The sequence below is a fragment of the Numida meleagris genome, chromosome 9 (genome assembly GCF_002078875.1).
Source record: "Numida meleagris isolate 19003 breed g44 Domestic line chromosome 9, NumMel1.0, whole genome shotgun sequence".
Lineage (NCBI taxonomy): Eukaryota > Metazoa > Chordata > Aves > Galliformes > Numididae > Numida > Numida meleagris.
Genome location: NC_034417.1, coordinates 192,865 through 212,307, shown reverse-complemented (window position 1 = coordinate 212,307; position 19,443 = coordinate 192,865). Strand labels below are relative to the sequence as shown.

The window sequence follows — 19,443 nt, the reverse complement described above, 5'->3', positions numbered from 1 at the left end:
ACCCGACCACTCTGGGCAGCAGTGCCAGTGCCTCACCGCCCTCTGGGTTAACAGCTTCCTCCGCACATCTCACCTCGGTCTCCTCTTAGTTTAAAGCCATTCCCCCCCTTGTATCACAATTAGACAGTGTATAAAGTCGCTCTCCCACCTGTTTGTAAGCTCCCCTCCAGTACTGGAAGGCTGCAATGAGGTCTCCCTGCAGCCTTCTCGAGGCTGAACACTGCAGCTCCTCAGCCTGCCTCCACAGCCCTCCTCCAGCGCAACAGCCCCACTGTGTTGATGCAGCCCAGTTGGAAGGGTCAGAAGACGACAGCAAGGAGATGGAGGGGACAGGGAGGAGCTGGTGGCAGGAGGAGATGGTGGGCAGGAGCCCCCAGGCTGCGTCCCCACCCATGCCAGCTGGGGTGCCCCTCCAGCTCCGGTCACCCCTCCTGCGTTCCCGGCCACCTCCAGCCCCACAGCCTTCCCCTCGGCAAGCAAGCACTGCACCACGGGCACTGCTGGATGCTTTTATTTGAAATACTTTGAAGTAAACATTATAGCAAGGCACAAATGCCACTGCAGATTAAATAGATATGTGATGGCATGGGAGTGCCCCCTGCTATTGTTACTCTACATAAGCTACCTTGTAAAACATTCCCTAGGCTAATGTACACAGTATCAAAAAATACAAAGAGTCCAAACTGTTTGTATCAAAACACATTGAGACAAGAAAGTGAGCAATTCATATGCAATAAGATAAATAGTTCTTAAATTATTTAAACATTGTCATAGTAAACAATAACGAGCGGGATTCTGGCTCAACATAAAAAAATGGTATAGAAGATAATTATATTACATGAAACGTGTGTGTCAGGGGAACAATGAGGAAACGGCACGGACAGAGTCAATATGACTACGTGGACATAAACGTCTCCAAAGGAATATGGAAAACTGAGGCAGAAGAGGAGCAGCGCTGCCAATGGGACGGTGGCTTCCTGGCCCTGCCAGCCCTATGGGGACCCTCACCACCTCCCTGCCAGGACCCCACAGGCCCCGGTGAGAAGTTCTGTTTTTTGGGACTGTGATGCTCTAGTGCAGAGAAGTGCTGTACCCACCCACCTCCCTCTCACTGTGGTTGTGCACTCGCAGGAAGGGGCTACAAAATTCTATTTTGGGGGTGATTAGGAATCATGATGTTTCATTAAATTACCTTTTGGAAAACTGTTAGTGACTGTTATTAGGGTAGTAAATTAAATGCAAGCTTGAGTACGACTCAGGCCTGTCCTGTTAAATGCAGACAATCTCGGACTGGCCAGCGCAGCCCTGACACGCGTGCTTTGCTGAGACAGCATTATGAATTAAAATAAATGAAACAAAGGCAGAATGGGAAAAGTAAGTCATAAATAGAAAGAGAAAGAAAGGGAGATGGGGAAGGCAAGGCTGGGGCTGTGGGCAGAGGCAGTGCACTCCAAGGAGGAAAGCTCATCTTCAGGGAACTGCAGCTGCAGAAAGTGCTCCTTGATCCTCAGGAATTGGACAAGCTCCAGGGAGGATTCTCACCCTGCTTTCCCTTTTCACCTCTCTGAGCTGGCAGAGAGTTAGTGCTCAGGATGCAATGGCAGGGTATTTTTTCTTTTCCAAATTTCCCTTACAAATGGAAGTAACGGATGTCCATCCCAAGAAATTGACAGAATATTTCAATGATTTGCCCCATCCCCACCCAGTATTTTGAGTAAAAACCCCCAAACAAAAAACCCCAACAGAGCAAAAAGTTTTTGTTTTGTTTTGCTTTTAAGTCTTAATAGACTTTGAATGATTGTTCTGAGAGGTGCTATGAGGACCCTCTACACCACACGTCTGCCTGTGCTCACAAAGAGCTGAGTCAGTTTTGCACTCTTTGCATTCCAGGCTTTCTTCTTCCGCCGTAGTGTTCATCTCACCATTATACTCCTCATGTCCATTCTCATTCATCTTTGCTTGTAGCTTCTCCCTCTCCTCTTCTCCCTCCTCCTGCTCCTCCTCATCCTCTTCTTCCTCCTCTTCCTCCTCATCTTTTACTTTGTGAACAATGAAGAGGTGTCTGTTCAGAGAGATTTGAGATGTGTAACACAAGCCGCAGAACAAGCACTGATATGTGGAGCTGTCTGTCTTGTGCTGAGGTATGTGTTCCTGAAACTCAGTACTGATGTCTGTTGCAAATCCACATTTTGCACATTTCCAGTGCGCTTTCAGTTTTTTGGCTGGCGGGGCGTCTGAACCTGCAGCCGGCTCTGCCTGACCCAGCTCGTTCGTTGCCATCCTCTTTGGAGATCTTGCCTTAAAAAATAAGATTAATAAGTTACTTCATTGTTTGAGCCCACAGAAGAATCAGCGTCTTAGTTTGCTAAATTCCACGTGTACATCTGAAGGCACCTGAGAGTGAACACACATAGGTATTTTGTTACAGATTAATCAACGGCATGTCTAGGGGCTCCTCTTGCGTCGTCTTTCCTATCAATACCCAAACACCCGGGGGTTACAGCAATGCCTACTCTGCCCTTCATCACAATAAGCAGGAGGTCAACTGCCGACCTGCAAAGTGAGATGGGAGGTCTGGGAGGGGCTGGCAAGGCAGAAAAACGTTGGGAAGGAGAAGCTGAATGTTTTTCCCTCTACTCTGTCTTTTTCTTCACGCCATGTCTCATTCTCTCATGCCCTCTACCTCATCATCCTGCAGTGCGCATCTCCTCCTACAAAGACGGCTTGATCTCACGTGTCCCTTTGTGTCATTTTGTTATTTCCTTATCCAGCAGCATTGCACAGTTTTTGTTTTGCATACAGTTCAGCTTGTATCTGAAACACAGCTAGAGCGGGATGAAGCCAGCTCCCCAGGTGCATAGCTCTACATGGGGGAAGCAGCCACCAGCTCACGGAAGCGAATTCCAGGTTTCCCTTTCACCATGCCTGGGATCACTACACAAACACATAAGGGACTCAGTCTTGGTTGCAATCCCTCTGTGCTACAGTACTGGTGACAGATAAACAGTCTTTATCACTTCTATTTTTAAACTAAATGGAACAAGGAGCTCAACCTGCCAACCTTCCAATCCAGACCAACCCAAAATAAAATCAGTTGAACGGTTACATTTGTCAGAAAAAAATGGCACAGTTCCACTGAGGAGGAATGCAGTGCTCATATGTAACAGATCTAGTATGAGTTAAACCAGAAATCTTTGTGTAAGTAGTAAAAAAAAAAAAAAACAAAAAACACGAGGCAGAAAGCAGAAAAAATGTACCAGACTCTCATACCTCAAGGAAACAACACAGTGGCACGGGAAAACCAGAGAAAAAACAAACCCAAATTAGTACCGGTTGCAAAGTGGACTGGAGAAGGCCAGTAAACACAGGGCCACATGTTCAAAACTATCTTGAAAGATGCAAGACGCATTGCCCCAGTGCTGCTGCAGCTCAGCTGCGCTTTCAGTTCAGATCACGACACTGCTAGAAACAAACTAGACAGAGTTTGGAGGAGAGGAGGGAAATCTGCTGTATTTCAAAGCAAGAGGGCTTTAGTGCCGCAAATACTGCTAGTTTACTACCCCGAGTGGACAGCTACCTGCCAGATAGATTTATTTTTCAATGAAAATATATGAGTTACTTCTGCTGTGTCTCTCTCTGGAGCTTTTGCTTTGGCCATCTGGGATAAGTCTGGGTTTTTGATGCCATGCATGAGGCTGATGTGATTCTCCAGCATGAACGGCTGAGGAAACGTCTGATTTTCATCTGTGCAGTACCTTGGAAATAAATACAAAACAAAGAAAATTTATCAGAGGAAATGCCCAACTGTTCTTTCATCCAAACAGCTCTTCATTATGTGCCAAACCAGTAGGTGTCATAGGAGACAGAAGTTCTTGAGTAATGTACCATTACATTACCAAAAGAGACAAGATATTGCCGTTTTACTAATAAAATACTATCCCTGACAGAAATCCATAAAAGTTTACCGCAGTAAGGATGAACAAGAATGGAAGTAGGGCACGTATTATTTACAGTACAGTACATAATAAATACAGGGATGACTGGAGATCAGGCCCGCTGTAATACATGGTGCACAAGCACAAGGTAGTAATCAAGATGAAAAAAGCATGGGAGAAAACCAGCTTTCGGGAGAGCAACACACAGAGATCTCATTTCGTGTGTAACAAGGAGGAGCCCTGCAGCCCCTGCAACCAGTGCAGCATCACATCCACAGGACCATGCTTATCACAACACACTTGAAATTCTTACAAAACCTCTGAACTTCCAGCCCATGTGGCCGGAAGCACTCACAAACACATCATTTATGTGGAACTAAGTACATTAAAACCCAGAAGGATTTCAGAGCTGCCAGCAATGACAGTGAAGCTTCAGAAGGAGATGTGAAACAGAAGAGCCAGCTATTAACTTGCCCTCTCAGATGACCAAGGTCTACTGGAAATAAGTGCCAGGTCTCACAGGAACCCACACCACTCCTCTGTAGCACAGTCAGGCGCAAAGAGCACTCGGCAAGCAATTGGGAAAGCCAAAGCTGACTTTGTACTCTTCTGCTGACTGCCAGTGTGACGTGGGGAAGGTCCATGAGCTATGCATCAACCCGAGCAATGAGGCAAGTAACATCAGACCTCTCTGCAATGCACATATTGCAGCTGAAACACAGGCAGCAGGGGATGAAAAGCAGCAAATCAGGGGTGAAGCATATCTGGGAGACAAAGATGTTTTTTAACAGAAGAGAAAAAGATTCCTACTGATCTTCCAGCTTCTCAACTAGATAGAAATTAAACAATGGTCAGTAACGATGTTAAAACACAGACGTACTCACTGAGTATTTCTGGTCTTTTTAAACAGGAATTGCTTAGATGATAAATCAATATTTAATAATGATGGGATTTTTCTCCTTCAAGGAGGCAAGATGAGAGATTATTAAGTGGTATTTATCAAAAATAAACATGCTGAAAATCAAGTGTTCCAGACAGTTCATACCTAAGACTTGGAAAAGAAGAGCAAGGTCTGACCACAATAACCAAGTGAATTATGAAAGAAAATACATAAAACATGAGAATGCCTTGCAATTTGTTCTAATTTGGAATTCTTCTCACGTGAATAGCTAAAAAATGCTTTCCTAATTACACCAGTGACAAACTTGGCAGAAGGGAGCTTAAGCAAGTCCTCTGGCACTGATTTCACCCTACAAAGTTAACATAAGGCTGAAACCTAAGCAGGGCACAGCAAGAAGGGGAAATCACAGCTTAGAAGCAAGAGGGTAACTACAAGACAGCACACCTGGAGATGCAGAAATACCAGACTATCGGGTCAATGACAGATTTTATTCATGCTTCTGGTCTTCAAGGGGAAATCCAGGAGTAGAGGGTGACATGAAGTTAAGGTACCGAGACTGATATTTACAGGGTCTGTTAATAGGAAGGTGCACGGCCCTAGAGGCTCAGTAATGAGACGCGCTCAGCTCACGCAGCTGAAGGGAAGACCAACCAGAAGTCCTGAGATCCAAACAAAGAGCAGCCGTTGGAGACACTGGCACAAGTGTTTTAAGGAAAAAGAGCGTTGTAGTGGAAGACTTACTGAAATACTGAATGATTAAAGAGGGCACAACCACTGTCCAGTCAGGGCCTTATCTCATTTTGAGAAGGAGCAACGACAAGCTTGAGAATTAAACACACTAGAATTTGTAGCTCAGTCTTCTCTGCTGCAAATAATGCATGACCACGAACACACGGGTGAACTATAGATCCACAGCTGCCTGCTGTTCTGAAATGTAACAGACAAACTGGACCCTAGGATCTGTACAAACTAATGCACATCCCAGGACATTATTCCTACACAAATCCTCCTTCCCTGCTATTTTGATTCTGATACATGCCACTCTGAAACCAAGTGAACAAAAGAGAATAGATTTATACAAACTAGGTGCACATAACTCCAACAACCCACAAAGTTAAAGCAAAACGAAACGTACTGGGAACCAATGTTTCATCTCCTTCAGAGGATGCAAGTCACAGTGCAGTTACATGAAAAGGGAAGTTGAGAAATTCTGGCTGAAAAATGTGTTGGGAACTAGCTTCTATCAGGCTCCAGTGGTGGTGATGCCAATACTTCATCCATTTTCTCAAAGCTTCTGTGGCTCACTACATGGGCCACAGGAACAGAGCACACTAAGGATGTACACTTCAAAACAGACTTCTAGTAATTTAAGTGCAAAAAATCCATAGCACATTCTTCAGAAACACTTGCATTCAAACAAAATTTTAGATGAACAAAAACAATCCCCTAACCTACATCAGTACAAATGTCCTTTCAAACACAAACGTGCTTTGATTCTGTTTTAAGAAGACGCCTCAGAATCTGATACAGGAACTAAGCTTGCGTGATCGTTCAGCGTATGACTTATTCTGCAACAGCAGATAAGAACAGTTGCAGGGGTATTTTTGTAAGCACTGGGCTTTGTCCTGAACTGACACTGTATTCTCAGTTAAAATACACGCACGAGCCAAGACAGTCATTCACTGCTGATTCACATAGCTCATCTGGAGTCTCCAAATCCATTCTCCTCCTTTGAGGAGCATCCTTCCCAAGCAAATCCAGAAAGCCTAATTCTCCATTGCAGCTTGTGCAGACACTTCTGCCTGTGAAAAAAGTAGCCAGGCCTAGACCCCTGACCCATTAGCATTTGATACACCTTTTGTGCCATTTTTCCATTGGAAAGGCACAAGTGTGATGCTCACATTTAAAATATTTGTCTTCTCACTCTCCCCCAGTCATTTCTAGCCTGATGTAGATATGAGCAGGCATGATCTATTACAAAGGACTTCCAAACTTGAAAGATTAGCCTGTCACTGAGTATCAATTTGAAACGCGGTATTCAGTACGTACCAGCAAGTGTAAACTTTCTTTGCTGTATCGTGGTTGTTGCGGATGTGTCTACGCAGACTGTTGGAGGCATTAAAAGAACGTTCACACTGCCGACAGGGATATCTCTTCATAGACTAGCAGAAGAACAGAAATATCTTTCAATAGCAGACAGACAAAAAGGCACTAACTTCCTTATTCTGACTTTCCCCTGCTGTTCATCTGGACCTTACCTCTTGGGTGCAAAACAACCCTCTTCCACTGATAAAGGCAACTGAAATTTTGGGGTTTCACTTACTTTCAGCCCAGTAGATGGCTAATATCAGCACTGGTCTTATACAACTAGTTAAACCACATACTTTTTTTTTAAGATAGGAATTGCATTAGACGCTTCTGCTGTGTGGTCATTTCGCTGCGGGACTCTCCAGAATTTATTCAGGGGAAGGTCCATTCTCACCCAGGAGATGGCAGGACCCAGTGTGAAGTACAGCTTCCCTCTCCTAACTCAGCACAGTAAAAAGGCAGTATGTTAGAGAGCATCACACAGTACCACCTGTTACCCATTTATGACACCCACATCTCCCTACAGAACTCTGCCCAGTAGCTAGCTTCCTTCTTTTCCTATCCTCCTTTGTATACCCTGTGTGCATTCCATTTAGAATCATCTTAAACAATGAACACATACTACGTATTGAACTGAAATATTTGGCAAATTTCCTCCTCCTCCTGTAGAACTCAAATGAGAAAATTCAGCTCTTTCACCCTGCCCAAATCTTCTTGATATTTAAGTACACAACCCAGCATTCCCCACGCCAAGTTAGAAGGCATCAAGGCTGATGAACCACATTTCCACAGCTTCTGCTCATGGGACTCAAGAAGGGTGACTCAGCGCATCAAACAAGAAATTCTGATGCCAAGGTACTAAGAAATCTGGCGCACACAACATCTTGGCCCATGTTCTGCCAGCAAGTAAGGATTAACTTGACAGAACTAGGTCAAGGCAAGGCCAGAGCTGAATAAAACCAAAAATTTGATAGTTACAGTTCCTATAATGATAGCTCTGTGCACTGCATGTATCTGTTGTATCTACCGAATAATACATCGTTAAGAAGAACTGTATGTCCTCCTGAAACTTTTGTTTGTTTACACTATTGTTGAACCAGCAGCTGGAGAAGACAGGACTTTTCATCCACTTACACAAATATGCAGGGGAGAAAGCCTGCCATTAGATGCAGTGGGAGAAGGAACAACAAAATGGATAAGGTACATAGGTTGCAGAGCATATAACCAAGGACAGAAAGTCTGCCTTCTACTCCTACAGAAAGCATTCTGCTCTTACTCCTCAGTGAGCTGGCAAACAGATTCTTTTTGCCTCAGATATTCAAGATCACCAGACTCTTTTGCTAAAAATATCTTGTTATCCAGTTGAAATGTTTTATGTGAGTCCTTACCCTCCCGTGACTTCTCTTCATGTGGGACACATAGGTTTCCCGATCAGGGATCCACTGCGAACATTCCTTGCAAGTCCAACCAGTTCTTCTCAGCCTGGACTTGGATTCAGGATTGTGCCCTTCCACCCTCATGTCTTTCCTTGGCAGAGGAGAGTGGGAAGTCCCATTGGCTACTGACAGCTCCTTTGATGGGTTATGAACCTGGTTCTTTGACGTCTTCTCAGACTTCTGTCGAAAGTTTAAGAGCTCCTCAGGATTTTGGGGGACCCCATGAGCACCCTGGAAAACAAAAAATAATTGAATCAAACATAACATTTATTCGTAATCTGTATTATATACCTTTATGTACAAATGACTATCAAATTTAAATAAATAACATAAGCCCCCCAGCACCACTACATTAACATCTTGATCCTGTGCATCCTCCCACTTCCCCTGGAAGCTGACCACAGTGCTTCCCCCAGTAAGAGATATTCCCAAGAAACATGAAGCTTCTATTCGTGTTTCCAGCATGACAACAGCAACTCCTCACCGCTATCTGTTTAACATTTTGGATGAGCTCTGAGCACTCAAGTTAAAAAGGGAAGATGTAATGAGAGAGAAATGGTAATTGTCATTATTTCAAGAACCTAAGCTTTAAAAACATGTTGCTTTGGTAAATGCTGAGAGGAACGTTTCCTGTTATCTTAGAGGCTCCAAAGCTGCTTGATCTTTGCTCAAGGGAAGAGAAGAGACAATCTCACAGTTTCTCCAACCTTACTTCCTTTAACTCTGCAATGACTACAGCTATTTACATTCAAAACTTTGCTCTTAACAAATAAGAGCAAGCACAAAGCCAGAAATCAACCTTATACGGAACACATCTTCAGGCTCTTTGCTTGTTCAACAGGCCAAAATCCCTGTCCCCCAAAAAAGTTATTTTAGCAAAGAAAATTGAACGTAAAGAAAATAATAAGAAATGAAGAGCTGTGGGAAAGCAAAAGCAAATAAAACAGCAACATACCAAAGAAACCTCAAGAAATTCCCCTAGGAACAACAACAGTTCATCCTCACAAAAGGATAATTTAGAGGTTTAATTGTGCATAGTAATTAATAATGGGTAAAGTTTCAACACACGAAGGCCCCAGGGCCTTTGGAAGTCTTTCCTTGGGTTAGGCACCAAACAAACTTCAAAACACAAGGTCTGATCCGAGAAGCCTGTGCTCTGCACCTGAGCCAGCGGACGTCGGCAGAAGCTCTTTGATGCAATCACAGCATCGCTAGCTATTTAGGGTAACACAAACACTTCCCCTTTCTCCCCATCTGGAAATCTCAAGTGTTTTATAAGTAAAGAGTACATCAGCATGCATGCCTTCTGTTACTACACCACTGGAAGGAAAAAAAAAAAAAAAGAGCACAGAAAGTGACCTATGGATGTTGGCAGCCCTGCCTGTGGCAGGGGGATTGGAACTTGATGATCCTTGAGGTCCCTCCCAACCCCAGCCATTCTATGATTCTATGAGCTGACTTTCAGCCAGCACCTCCTATAAACTCTGTATGGCATAAAGCAGTGCGATCTGATAGGAAACGAGATGGGTCAATGCAATTACCACCTTGCCATGGCCAAAAAGCCTTCTTCAATTATAATCTCAAAGACATGTTGATAGCCAAATACAGCCCAGTGATTAAAATGTATAAGTTCTGTAGTGCCAATGTCAGGTAGCTAGTGCACAAAATGCTGCAGACAAGCTTTTGGGGCTGGCATCTGTAAATGAGCTGCAACAAGTTGGGTACTTCTGCTCAAGCCCAGCTATCAGCACTGGGGCTTTGAAGGTCCCAGCCTTAATCTCAACTCTATTTTCTCAGCGATAATACAGGAAGATTACTAATCATCAGCTTCATAGGAGGGTTTCAAATTTTAATTCATTAACGGATGCAGAGCATTTCCAGATTTGCAAGTTAAAGGCGTGGAGGGAAAGGGCAAAGTAGTAGTTTTGACTGTTTTTTCTTTTAGCAGTGAGCTACTGAACCTTCTTGCCTTTTAAGTAAAAACAAGACAAAGTCACTGATTAAAAAAATTATGTCACTGCTTTTTCTAATCAAAGAGAAGTAAGACTTTGCAAGCTCTTCCTTCAGAATGCAACCAGGAAATCTAAGAGGATTTTCACAGAAGTGTTGTTAGTGTGCACAGAAATATACTGACTACAGCAACCACAAAATGTGGCATTCACACATTAAGAGACAAACAGATCTGCAAGCCCGCAGACACATACTGCTAAGAACCTCCACCAAACAGACAATAACAGGCTTTTCATACGTATCACAGACCTGTAGAATAGGTTGGGTTGGAAGGGACCCTCAAGGCCACCCAGTTCCACCCTGCTGTGGGCTGCCTACCCCCAGCTCAGGCTGCCCAGGGCCCATCCGTGGCCTTGTCACCTCTGGGGATGGGGAACCCACAGCTCTGGGCAGCAGTGCCAGCGCCTCACTGCCCTATGAGTAAAAAATTTTCATATAATATCTAATCTAAATCTCCCCTCTTTTAGTTTAAAGCCATTCCCCCTTTGCCCACTCACTACACTCCCAGAGTCCCTCAATAACCCCAGCTCTCTCAGCCTGTCTTCATAGGAGAGGTGCTCCAGGCCTTTGAGCATCCTCATGGCCCTCCTCTGGATTTGCAGCAACAGCTCCAAGTCATTCTTGTGCTGGGTGTCCAAGAGCTGAACACAGTGCTGCAGTGGGGTCTCTGGAGAACTCTGCAGAGGAGGAGAATCACCTCCCTCAACTTGCCACCTACGCTTCTTCTGGGTACAGCTTGGGATATAGTTGGCTTTCTGGGCTATGAGGGAATACTGCCGGCTCATGTCGAGCTTTCCATCCACCAGGATGCCCAAGCATCCTTCTCAGCAGGGCTGCCTGTATCCACTTACTGCTCAGCTTGTACTTGTATTTGGGATTGTCCTGACCCAGGTTCAGGACCTTGCACCTGGCCTTGCTGAACTTCATGAGGTTCTCCAGGCCCAGCCCTCAAGCCTGTCGAGGTCCTCTGAATGGCACCCCAACCCTCCAGTGTGTTGGTCGCAGCACACAGCTTAGTGTTATCTGCAAACCTACTGAGGGTGCACTCAGTCCCACTGTCCACGTCATCAGCATGGATGCTAAATAACATTGGTCCCACTAATGACCCGGGAGGATCACCAGTCATCACTGCTCTCCATTTGGACATCAAGCTGGTGACCTGAGTGTTCCATTTGTCATTCACTACTGTTTTAGACACTGGGATGTCACGTCGGACACTGTCAAATGCTTTGCACAACTCCACGTAGATGACACAAATTGCTCTTCCCTCATCTACCAACGATGTAACCGTGTTGTAGAAGGCCAGAAAGTGAAGCCATTCTGGCTGTCACCAATCACCTCTCTGTTTTCCATGTATGTTATCATACTTTGCAAGAGGATTTGCTCCGTGATCTTGCCAGGCACAGTGCAGGAATGACTACCCTGTAGTTCCTCAAGTCTTCTTTTTTCCTTTTTAAAAAACAAGGTTATATCTTCCCCTTTCCAATCACCCAGAACTTCACTGAACTGCCAGAACTTCTCAAGTATGATGGGCAGTGGCTTAGAAACTTCACAACAGTATATACAGCTACCCCCTGAGGCTGGTACCTCCAGGGCAATCCCTTCTGTCTCAGTCACACTCCTCTAGCGATCTGCTGTGGTTCTGCAGGCAAGCAGAGCAGTCAGGGAAGCAGGTTTCAAACACTGTGCTGCCTCTCTTGGAGGCAGCTGCAAAGGGGACAAGGAGCCAAAGCCCTCCCTTTCTATGTCAGTACCCAGAAGAGGGAGATCCAACTTTCCTTACACAAATTCAGTAGTACTGTGGGCAGAGAACACTTCTCCCTGCCTCCTAAGCAAAGATAAAGGTCCTCCCAAAGCTTAATCACTTCCTTGGGCTTAATATACAGCAGTTAACCATCAGAAAGATTTATCTGTAGAAAGTAAGCCTTTGTTACAAGGTTGAATTAGACAACAAGGAGAGTAACCACCTGCAATATTACCAACTAACACAAAGTGCTCAACTGATGTTTCCAGATAATACCATATATTTTTGCAGTGTGTTTTTCTACTAATGTATTGCTCAAGAACATTCCATTTTTTCAATCAATATCCTTAAATAGTCAAAGCAAACTCTCTGTGAACTCAGAAACTAGGACCTCATATCATTAAGTGGTGGGAGTTACCTACCTTAACGTGCTGCATTAACTGCTGTTTCTGCATATACACCAGCTGACACTGCGGACACTTAAACACGCCCACTAACAACTTGTTGGTATTCTGCTGGAAGTGCTCTTGGAGCAGCTTCTTCTTGTTAAAGACAGTCTCACAAGAACATTTGTAGATCACCCTGGAACAATTTAAAAAAGAAAACTCACTCTCTCTTCATTAGTTATCTTGAGAAGTCAGTGGAAGAAGTCATCTCAGCAACTTCGAAAAGGGGTGGGCTTCTGATGAGGGCTGTGCTCTATCAATGTATTGTCAACATACTCCCACGTGGACCACTGAACTATTATCTCAACTGAGAAAAACAAGAAAATGCCCCAGGCACATACCACAACTTGCTAAAAATAAGCTTACATGCATATGCATAACTACCTACGTGTGTGACAGTAAGTGCAGATGGATGGGAGCGGACTCAGAGTATATTTGCTACGTATTTCTTTCAATTCCACCTTTCCGTGGTCCCTCCCTTACAGCACACATTTTTGGCAGTAGCTCAGGGCTCCGAAGGGAATGCTATAGAGTGGAAAAAACAAGAGGTTTCTCTCTAGTGATTCTTTCTGGGGCAATGCTGCACAGCACAACTCTCCCCTTGCTTTGGAGTGCCAGATTCAGCAGTTACTCTGGGGCTATCTATCAAGAGATGTCACTCCGGCTCCTGCTAGACCAAAAGACATCAATTAAGATCTGTTTGCAAATGCTCTGCTCTTCTCTGCCCAAACTCCTCTCCTCCTACCAGAGGAGACAGCATTTGTATCAAGGAGAGCATGCCATGGCTAGGAACGAACCTCCGCCAGCAGACAGAGGGGCAGCTCTTCTGATACGACGACAGAAACGAACAACAAAAAAAAAAAGAAAGAAGAAAAACCAACTGAGATAGAAAGTGGAGGCAGTTGCAGAGCAACTCAGCAAAGGAGAAGAGCAGATAATAACAAAATACTTACTGAGTAGTCTTGTGAGGCTCTGCTGGGTGCTGGCTGGTCATGTGAGCCATGGTGCTGTCTGGTGACTTGAAGGCCATTGGGCAAAAAGAACACTTGTGGAAGACTTCGCAGTGTTTCTCATGAATGTGCACTTTCAGCAACGCCAAGGTCATGAAGACAACCCCGCAATGGATGCACCTAGGGGATGCAGAAGGAAAGAGCTGAATCAGAGAGGCAATACTGCTTCCAAGATGCACATCCCAATGGGAGGCAGCATGGCAGGTGGCATGCACCGTGGTACAGCAGGTCCTTGTTTAGTCTCTTCAGTAACAACGCAGAGGAATCAAGGAGAAATGTGATACAGGAATTCACCAGCTGGGCAGAATCCATGGATCGGCAAGGGAGCACATCTATAAAAGAAACCTTCAGAGACTAAAATGACCCAGAAAGAAGAAGGCAAGATACACTACATAAAAATGCAGCCTCATACCCCTGAAAGCTAATTCCATCACAGGTGCAAGTGAAGAACTGAAATAAAGGTATCTGAAGAGGTCTCCGAGTAGTAACAAGCAGCATAACAAATGTACTAAAAACAGAACATTCGGCTAGGAAATCTTCAGTAACCCCATACCATACCATGCTAAGCAACAGAAAATAATGACAGCAGCAGCAAAGATACTGAAAACAGCAACAGAAAGCAATTAAGCTCATTAAAGCCATTAAGACACAGGCGTTGCCTGGATAGTACTTGTCTGGGGATGCTCCATGAGGAAAGATGGGAAGAAGAAGAAGAAGAAGAGGTTGCAGGTGGAGCCCAAGGATTCCTCCTTGCAGCCCCAAACAAAGCCAGGGTGACCCAGCTGCTCGCTCTCTTCCCAAGAGGCCTCTCCCCAAATAGCAACATCTGACTGAGGCCATCCTATATTTAACTTGAATACTTCTCCCAAGCATGCCTCGCACAGCCGAGCTCACGGGAAGCCACACATTGGCAATGGCAAATGAGGCTCAGTTTCCTTACCAGCACCCCTCTGACCTGGGATCAGAATAGCCACAAATAGAGATGGCTTCCCCCAGCAAAGCTGGGGTTAAGCTTTATGACTGTTTTTCCCTTCGTTCTGAGGTTTGCTAGATTATTCTTCCCTCCAAACGAGCCTCCTGACAGCGCTTAGGAAACAAGTCTGTGCTTTGAAGCTGTATTTCAAAAGCTCGTTAGGCAGAAGCCAGCCCAGAGGAGACAAATCCTCTCCCCCAAAATACGCACAGGAACGCTTCTTTCTTCATTTTCTAGAGGGAAGCAGTGACAACAGCTGGTGTCATCCTTGGAAAAACATGACAATATTCTGCTCTGCCTTCAAGCCCAATCCTCAGCCATGTCAGCTGGGGAAAGCGACTTTCATTAGGGTAGCACCAGGAACTCTTTTATTAGGAAGAATTAATCTCCAAGAATAAATGGGAGAGAAAGCTCTAATCCTGGCAGGAAGGTACAGATGGTACAACCAGGAATATTCAACAAACACTTCTCAAATCAACAAGACATAGCTCTTCATTACACTCAGTTTTGGCAGGCACTAAAGACTTCATAAAGATTTAGGGGATGAAATAATTACTAACTCAGGGTCAAATGATCACCAGTTAATTTAATTTACAGTAAATGGAAGTTTAAACAAAAGCCACTTTGTAATCAAGAATCCAGTGCCAAAAAGATGAACTTCAATAAAGTAAGCTAATTAGCAGAGCAAAGTGGATGGAGGATGTCAGAGGCTTGCCATGTAGTTTCTGTAAATTTTGAATTCTGCTATAATCCAAGCACGAGGGGATAATTTGCAAGAGAAGACTCTAGGATAGCCTCAGGGCAAGGAAGGGTGCTGTACGAGTCTTGGAAGGAATCCTGTGAGAGAAGATAAGGCTGCAAGACGTTGTCTTAACCCTCTGCATATCTCTTATGCTGCCAGCATCCAGCTCCTGAACTCTCCGAACAGCAGCAAGCAGGAAAATGCATGCCATGTGGTCAGTGGGGACTGGTGGGAAAGGTGGGCAGGTGACACTTGGAGCCTGGCAGCATTTTGGGTAGGCTTGTTAATTTCCATGTTAAAGTGCATTAGACCTTTCCCATCTGCAATGCAATCACTAGCCATGACTAAAACCTGAATTCAAAGAATCCTACTTCAAACTTAATTGGATGCGCTGGGATGTCAGCAGAATAGGAGACGAAACACGGGCTGATCAGGAAAACAAAACAAGAAGTATGCATCAGAAATTCAAGGAAAGCAGAGACATATTTTGTGAAGAAGCAAAAGCTGAGCTGACCCTAGGCAGGATTTAAAAGAAACCCTTGGCTTTTCAGCTCTGCAAGTAATGAAAAGGAAAGGAAAGAACAAAAGTCGCTACATGACCATAGGACAGATGCCATGGATTATCTAGACTTGGTTCTACAACTTTAATTAATTTCTTCTGTTTTCAGTGATTGCAATGACGCCAGCCTGGCAGCAGAGACAGGAAGTACGACAGGGATGACACAGCCAGACGTTCCCCTATCTGGTGGGTTCAGCTGCCAAAGATGAGCACCAGCATATGCAAATTAAAGAAGCTAAAGAGAAATGTAACTTTTGGAGAAGCTGGTAAAAGCTAAACCCCCCCCCCATAAGTACCATTCCCGAACTCTGCCTTGTTTCAGACATTTGTTAATGCTCCCAGCACAAAAAGCAAGTATTTGCTAGACATCTGTGGACAGATAGAAGCTGGCATTGCTGATAAGGATTAAGGAGGCATCATAAAGATATTATAAATCTGGGATGAATAATGCTTTAAAAAAATGCAAGAGCACACACTTAAGAAACAGGACCAACCTCTGCTGTAGACTGAGAGCCCATCAGCTGGAAATAGGAGGGTAAGTACTAGTGCTGCGAAGTACAAGCAACTGCATCAAAGCTGTGGCTCACTTTCTGACATCTTCTCCAGTTCCTTTTTTTCAGCATTCCTCCTTCTCTGAAATTAATTCCTTTTTCAAACAGCCTCAGTATCACAGCCATTTAATTTGAAACAGAATTAATTCTTTGTTGTGGGCTATGCCTCCTCTAATCAGATCCCACATTAAAAAAAAAAACAAAACCTATCTGTATATAATTAAATTCAGAATCAGTTGGATATGTCTCTTTTCTTCATGATTGAAAGAAACAGCCCTTGAAAACTTAAGTATGATTTTAGAAGAAGCCACACAGTGCAGGCCTCCTCAATTGGCAGACATTTTAAAAGAACAGCTTCGAGAGCAGATATCGCTCTGTTCACTTTACATTTCACGGTATTTAAAGGTAAATGGAGAAAAAACTGAATTCTAAGGAATCCTAAAAGGTCATCTAGTCCATCACTCATCTCCCGAGTAAATCATCTGCATCTACACATACAAAGCAGGAAAAGCTTGTGGGGAAATGTAATGTCTTTTATTAAAGCAATCAATTTGGCTGCAGCAACGACAATGTAAGCGCACACACTACCACATCCAGAGCCTTTGGAGCCTTCCCTCGTTTCTCTCAGCTCATAAGAAGAGCTTTGAGATAAAATAATCTACAAAGTGCATCCCTCAGTTTGTGACAACTGACATATGCTCAGTCCTCAAAGAGACGTGGAGGATTAAGATCTGCAATCTTTTGGCTGTGAACAGCGGTCTTGAGGGGACCGTGTGCGACCTGGAGGTAATGCCAGCACCTTTCAGCTTAAAGCTGCCTCAAAATCATGTCTGCTCTCAGAAACCTCCCCTTAAACTCACTTAGTAATTTCCCATTTCAAATGCGTTTCGTCCTACAGAAAACCACGCCGGTTCTGTGTTACATCCTCTTCAGTTTCTGCTTTAAGGAAGATTTCCAAAACCCACATCCAGTTTCCCACTCCCTCCTGTCCCTTCAGCATTAAACTCGCACAAACCTGAAGCCGACTTTGCGGGAGTAATGCAGGCAGTTCTCTTTGACGTGGGTTTGGAAATAGGCGGAGCGGCAGACAGCCCCACACTCGGGGCAGCAGTACGGCGACTTGTGAGCGTGGATCCTCTGGTGGGCACAGTAGCTGCACTGGTTGGGCAGCATCATCTGGCACACCTGACACGTCTGATGAAAGAAAGGCTGAATTAGTTAGTTACTCTCTATTTGACTCCTCCCCCCCAGGAATCTATCAGGTTTATAGGAGGACGCAGCACCTACCCCTGTCTACCAGCCCTTCGCAGTCACCTGTTTCATTCTAGCAGTGAGACACATGAGCTGGAAAGTACCCCCAAAACTGCATCAAAATCTCCAAAAATCAGAACTTCCCTGCCCTCTGACTCGAAATGTATACTGCTGAACTCAGCGCAGTGCTGACACGTGGCAGCCTGCTCCCCCAAAACCACATTCCTGCCTTTCACAATATTTCTTCGAACCAGACTGAACCTGAGCTTCCAAGGAACACAAGCCACATGTGCAATGATATCCTTAGAGATGCTTCTTGATAATCTGGCATTACAAATGATGCAAAGATGCTTTCTCTCTGTATCCGTGCCCTTTTTTTTCCTTGCTATTGGAAGGGCCGCACTTAATAGCAGTACAGATTTGCAGGAGCAGCCTTGTTTACTTGATACGTAAAGTTTAGCACCACAGCAGTATGCACATATGGACAGCTATAGTAGATACCTCTAGGAACTAAAACTCTCCTCTGTCATTAGTAAATCCATGCAAGATCACTCCGCTGCTCCCAACTTGACCTTGAGAATGAGCTGCAGCAAGCAGCTAATGATGTGTTATCAAAGTGGGAAACTGAACTGCACAATTTCTTCTGCATTGTCCAAAATACGGCAAGTAATAGAAAATATCATTTATAATAAAACACAAAGCTACAATAAATCCAAGAAGGCTCACTGTGAGCAGAGGAGAGATTAAGAAATCAGGCAGAGGAAGGAAGAAACTTCAGAACCTGCCAAGCAATCCAAAAGCCATGATCTGAGGTGTTGCAGATCGAATTTGAAGCAGGAAAGATTTCCGTAGTAGAGAAATGGCAAGAAGAAATTGTCGCAGGACACCCACACACACCAATATCAGGAGGACTTTGGTCCTTCCCAAATGCTGGAGGAGCCCCAGGTTCCAGCAAGGAACTGCAGCACCACTGAGCCATCGTCTGAACTCATAAACAGGAAATTAAAGCATCCCCGGGACCTCTAGGCAAGGAATGTTTTGAGAGTGCTTTGCTCAGCAGTTAAAGGGTGAGCTGCAAGTAGGACTTAATGTTCACGGCAGTCTCAGGTGTCCTTATTGTCTTTTATGGCATTTTTTCCTAGCTGATTTGTGCTGGGAAATGAAGCTTTTTGGCATGGTTAGAAGAGGACTTCTCAACTTTGACCTCTCCCAGTATTTAAAGCAGACTCAGCACAAACACGAGGAGAAGGCACCTTTGCCCTTGTAGCAGAGCGAGACATACTGTCTCACAAGATCCAAAAAACTACCTTGTCGAGGCTGGTTACATTTTGATTTTAGCTAGCCAGGGGCATCAACACCAGTTGTTAACTTCTTCAGGCTCTGCAAGAACCATGCAATTAGGGAATAAAAAGCAAGACACAGGGAGGATAAGGCACAATTAATGCCCTGTGCCTGTGGGTACAGCTGGATAAACACCCGCCCTGACACAGAGCTCAGTGGGGGCACAGAACACTGAGCCTCTGAATGACAAGTAGGGGCTGGCCACTAAGAACTGCATGAAGAAGCGGCTGGGCAATATGACAGCAGGTTGTATTTACTTGTCTCTAGAATTCAAGTGATGCACATGGGAAAGAGCAGTCTTCATGGCATGCACCAAGTGACAGCCTGCCCGCTGAGCACTGCCACCGCAGGGAACAGATCCCGTGCTTCTGCGAGAACAGCACAGCGCTCAGCAGCAGTCACATCAAACAAATCAGATGTCAGGAATTAATAAAATTTAACAAAACATCATCATCA

General features: G+C 44.5%; 1 protein-coding gene across 2 annotated transcripts in view; it reads right to left on the bottom strand.

The window, feature by feature from the left end:
• ZNF592 (zinc finger protein 592) overlaps nt 494–19,443 on the bottom strand; it is a 30,016-nt gene continuing 11,066 nt past the window's right edge. The window contains exons 2-8 of one of the 2 annotated variants that reach the window (XM_021407081.1): nt 17,411–17,589; nt 13,514–13,690; nt 12,537–12,696; nt 8,313–8,591; nt 6,886–6,998; nt 3,578–3,755; nt 494–2,298 (exon numbers count right to left, since the gene is read on the bottom strand). In XM_021407081.1, coding sequence (XP_021262756.1) covers nt 1,774–2,298; nt 3,578–3,755; nt 6,886–6,998; nt 8,313–8,591; nt 12,537–12,696; nt 13,514–13,690; nt 17,411–17,589 — 1,611 coding nt within the window. In that variant the 3' untranslated portion in view covers nt 494–1,773. The remainder of the gene's footprint in view (nt 2,299–3,577; nt 3,756–6,885; nt 6,999–8,312; nt 8,592–12,536; nt 12,697–13,513; nt 13,691–17,410; nt 17,590–19,443) is intronic. The other variant, XM_021407082.1, reaches the window with a different exon arrangement.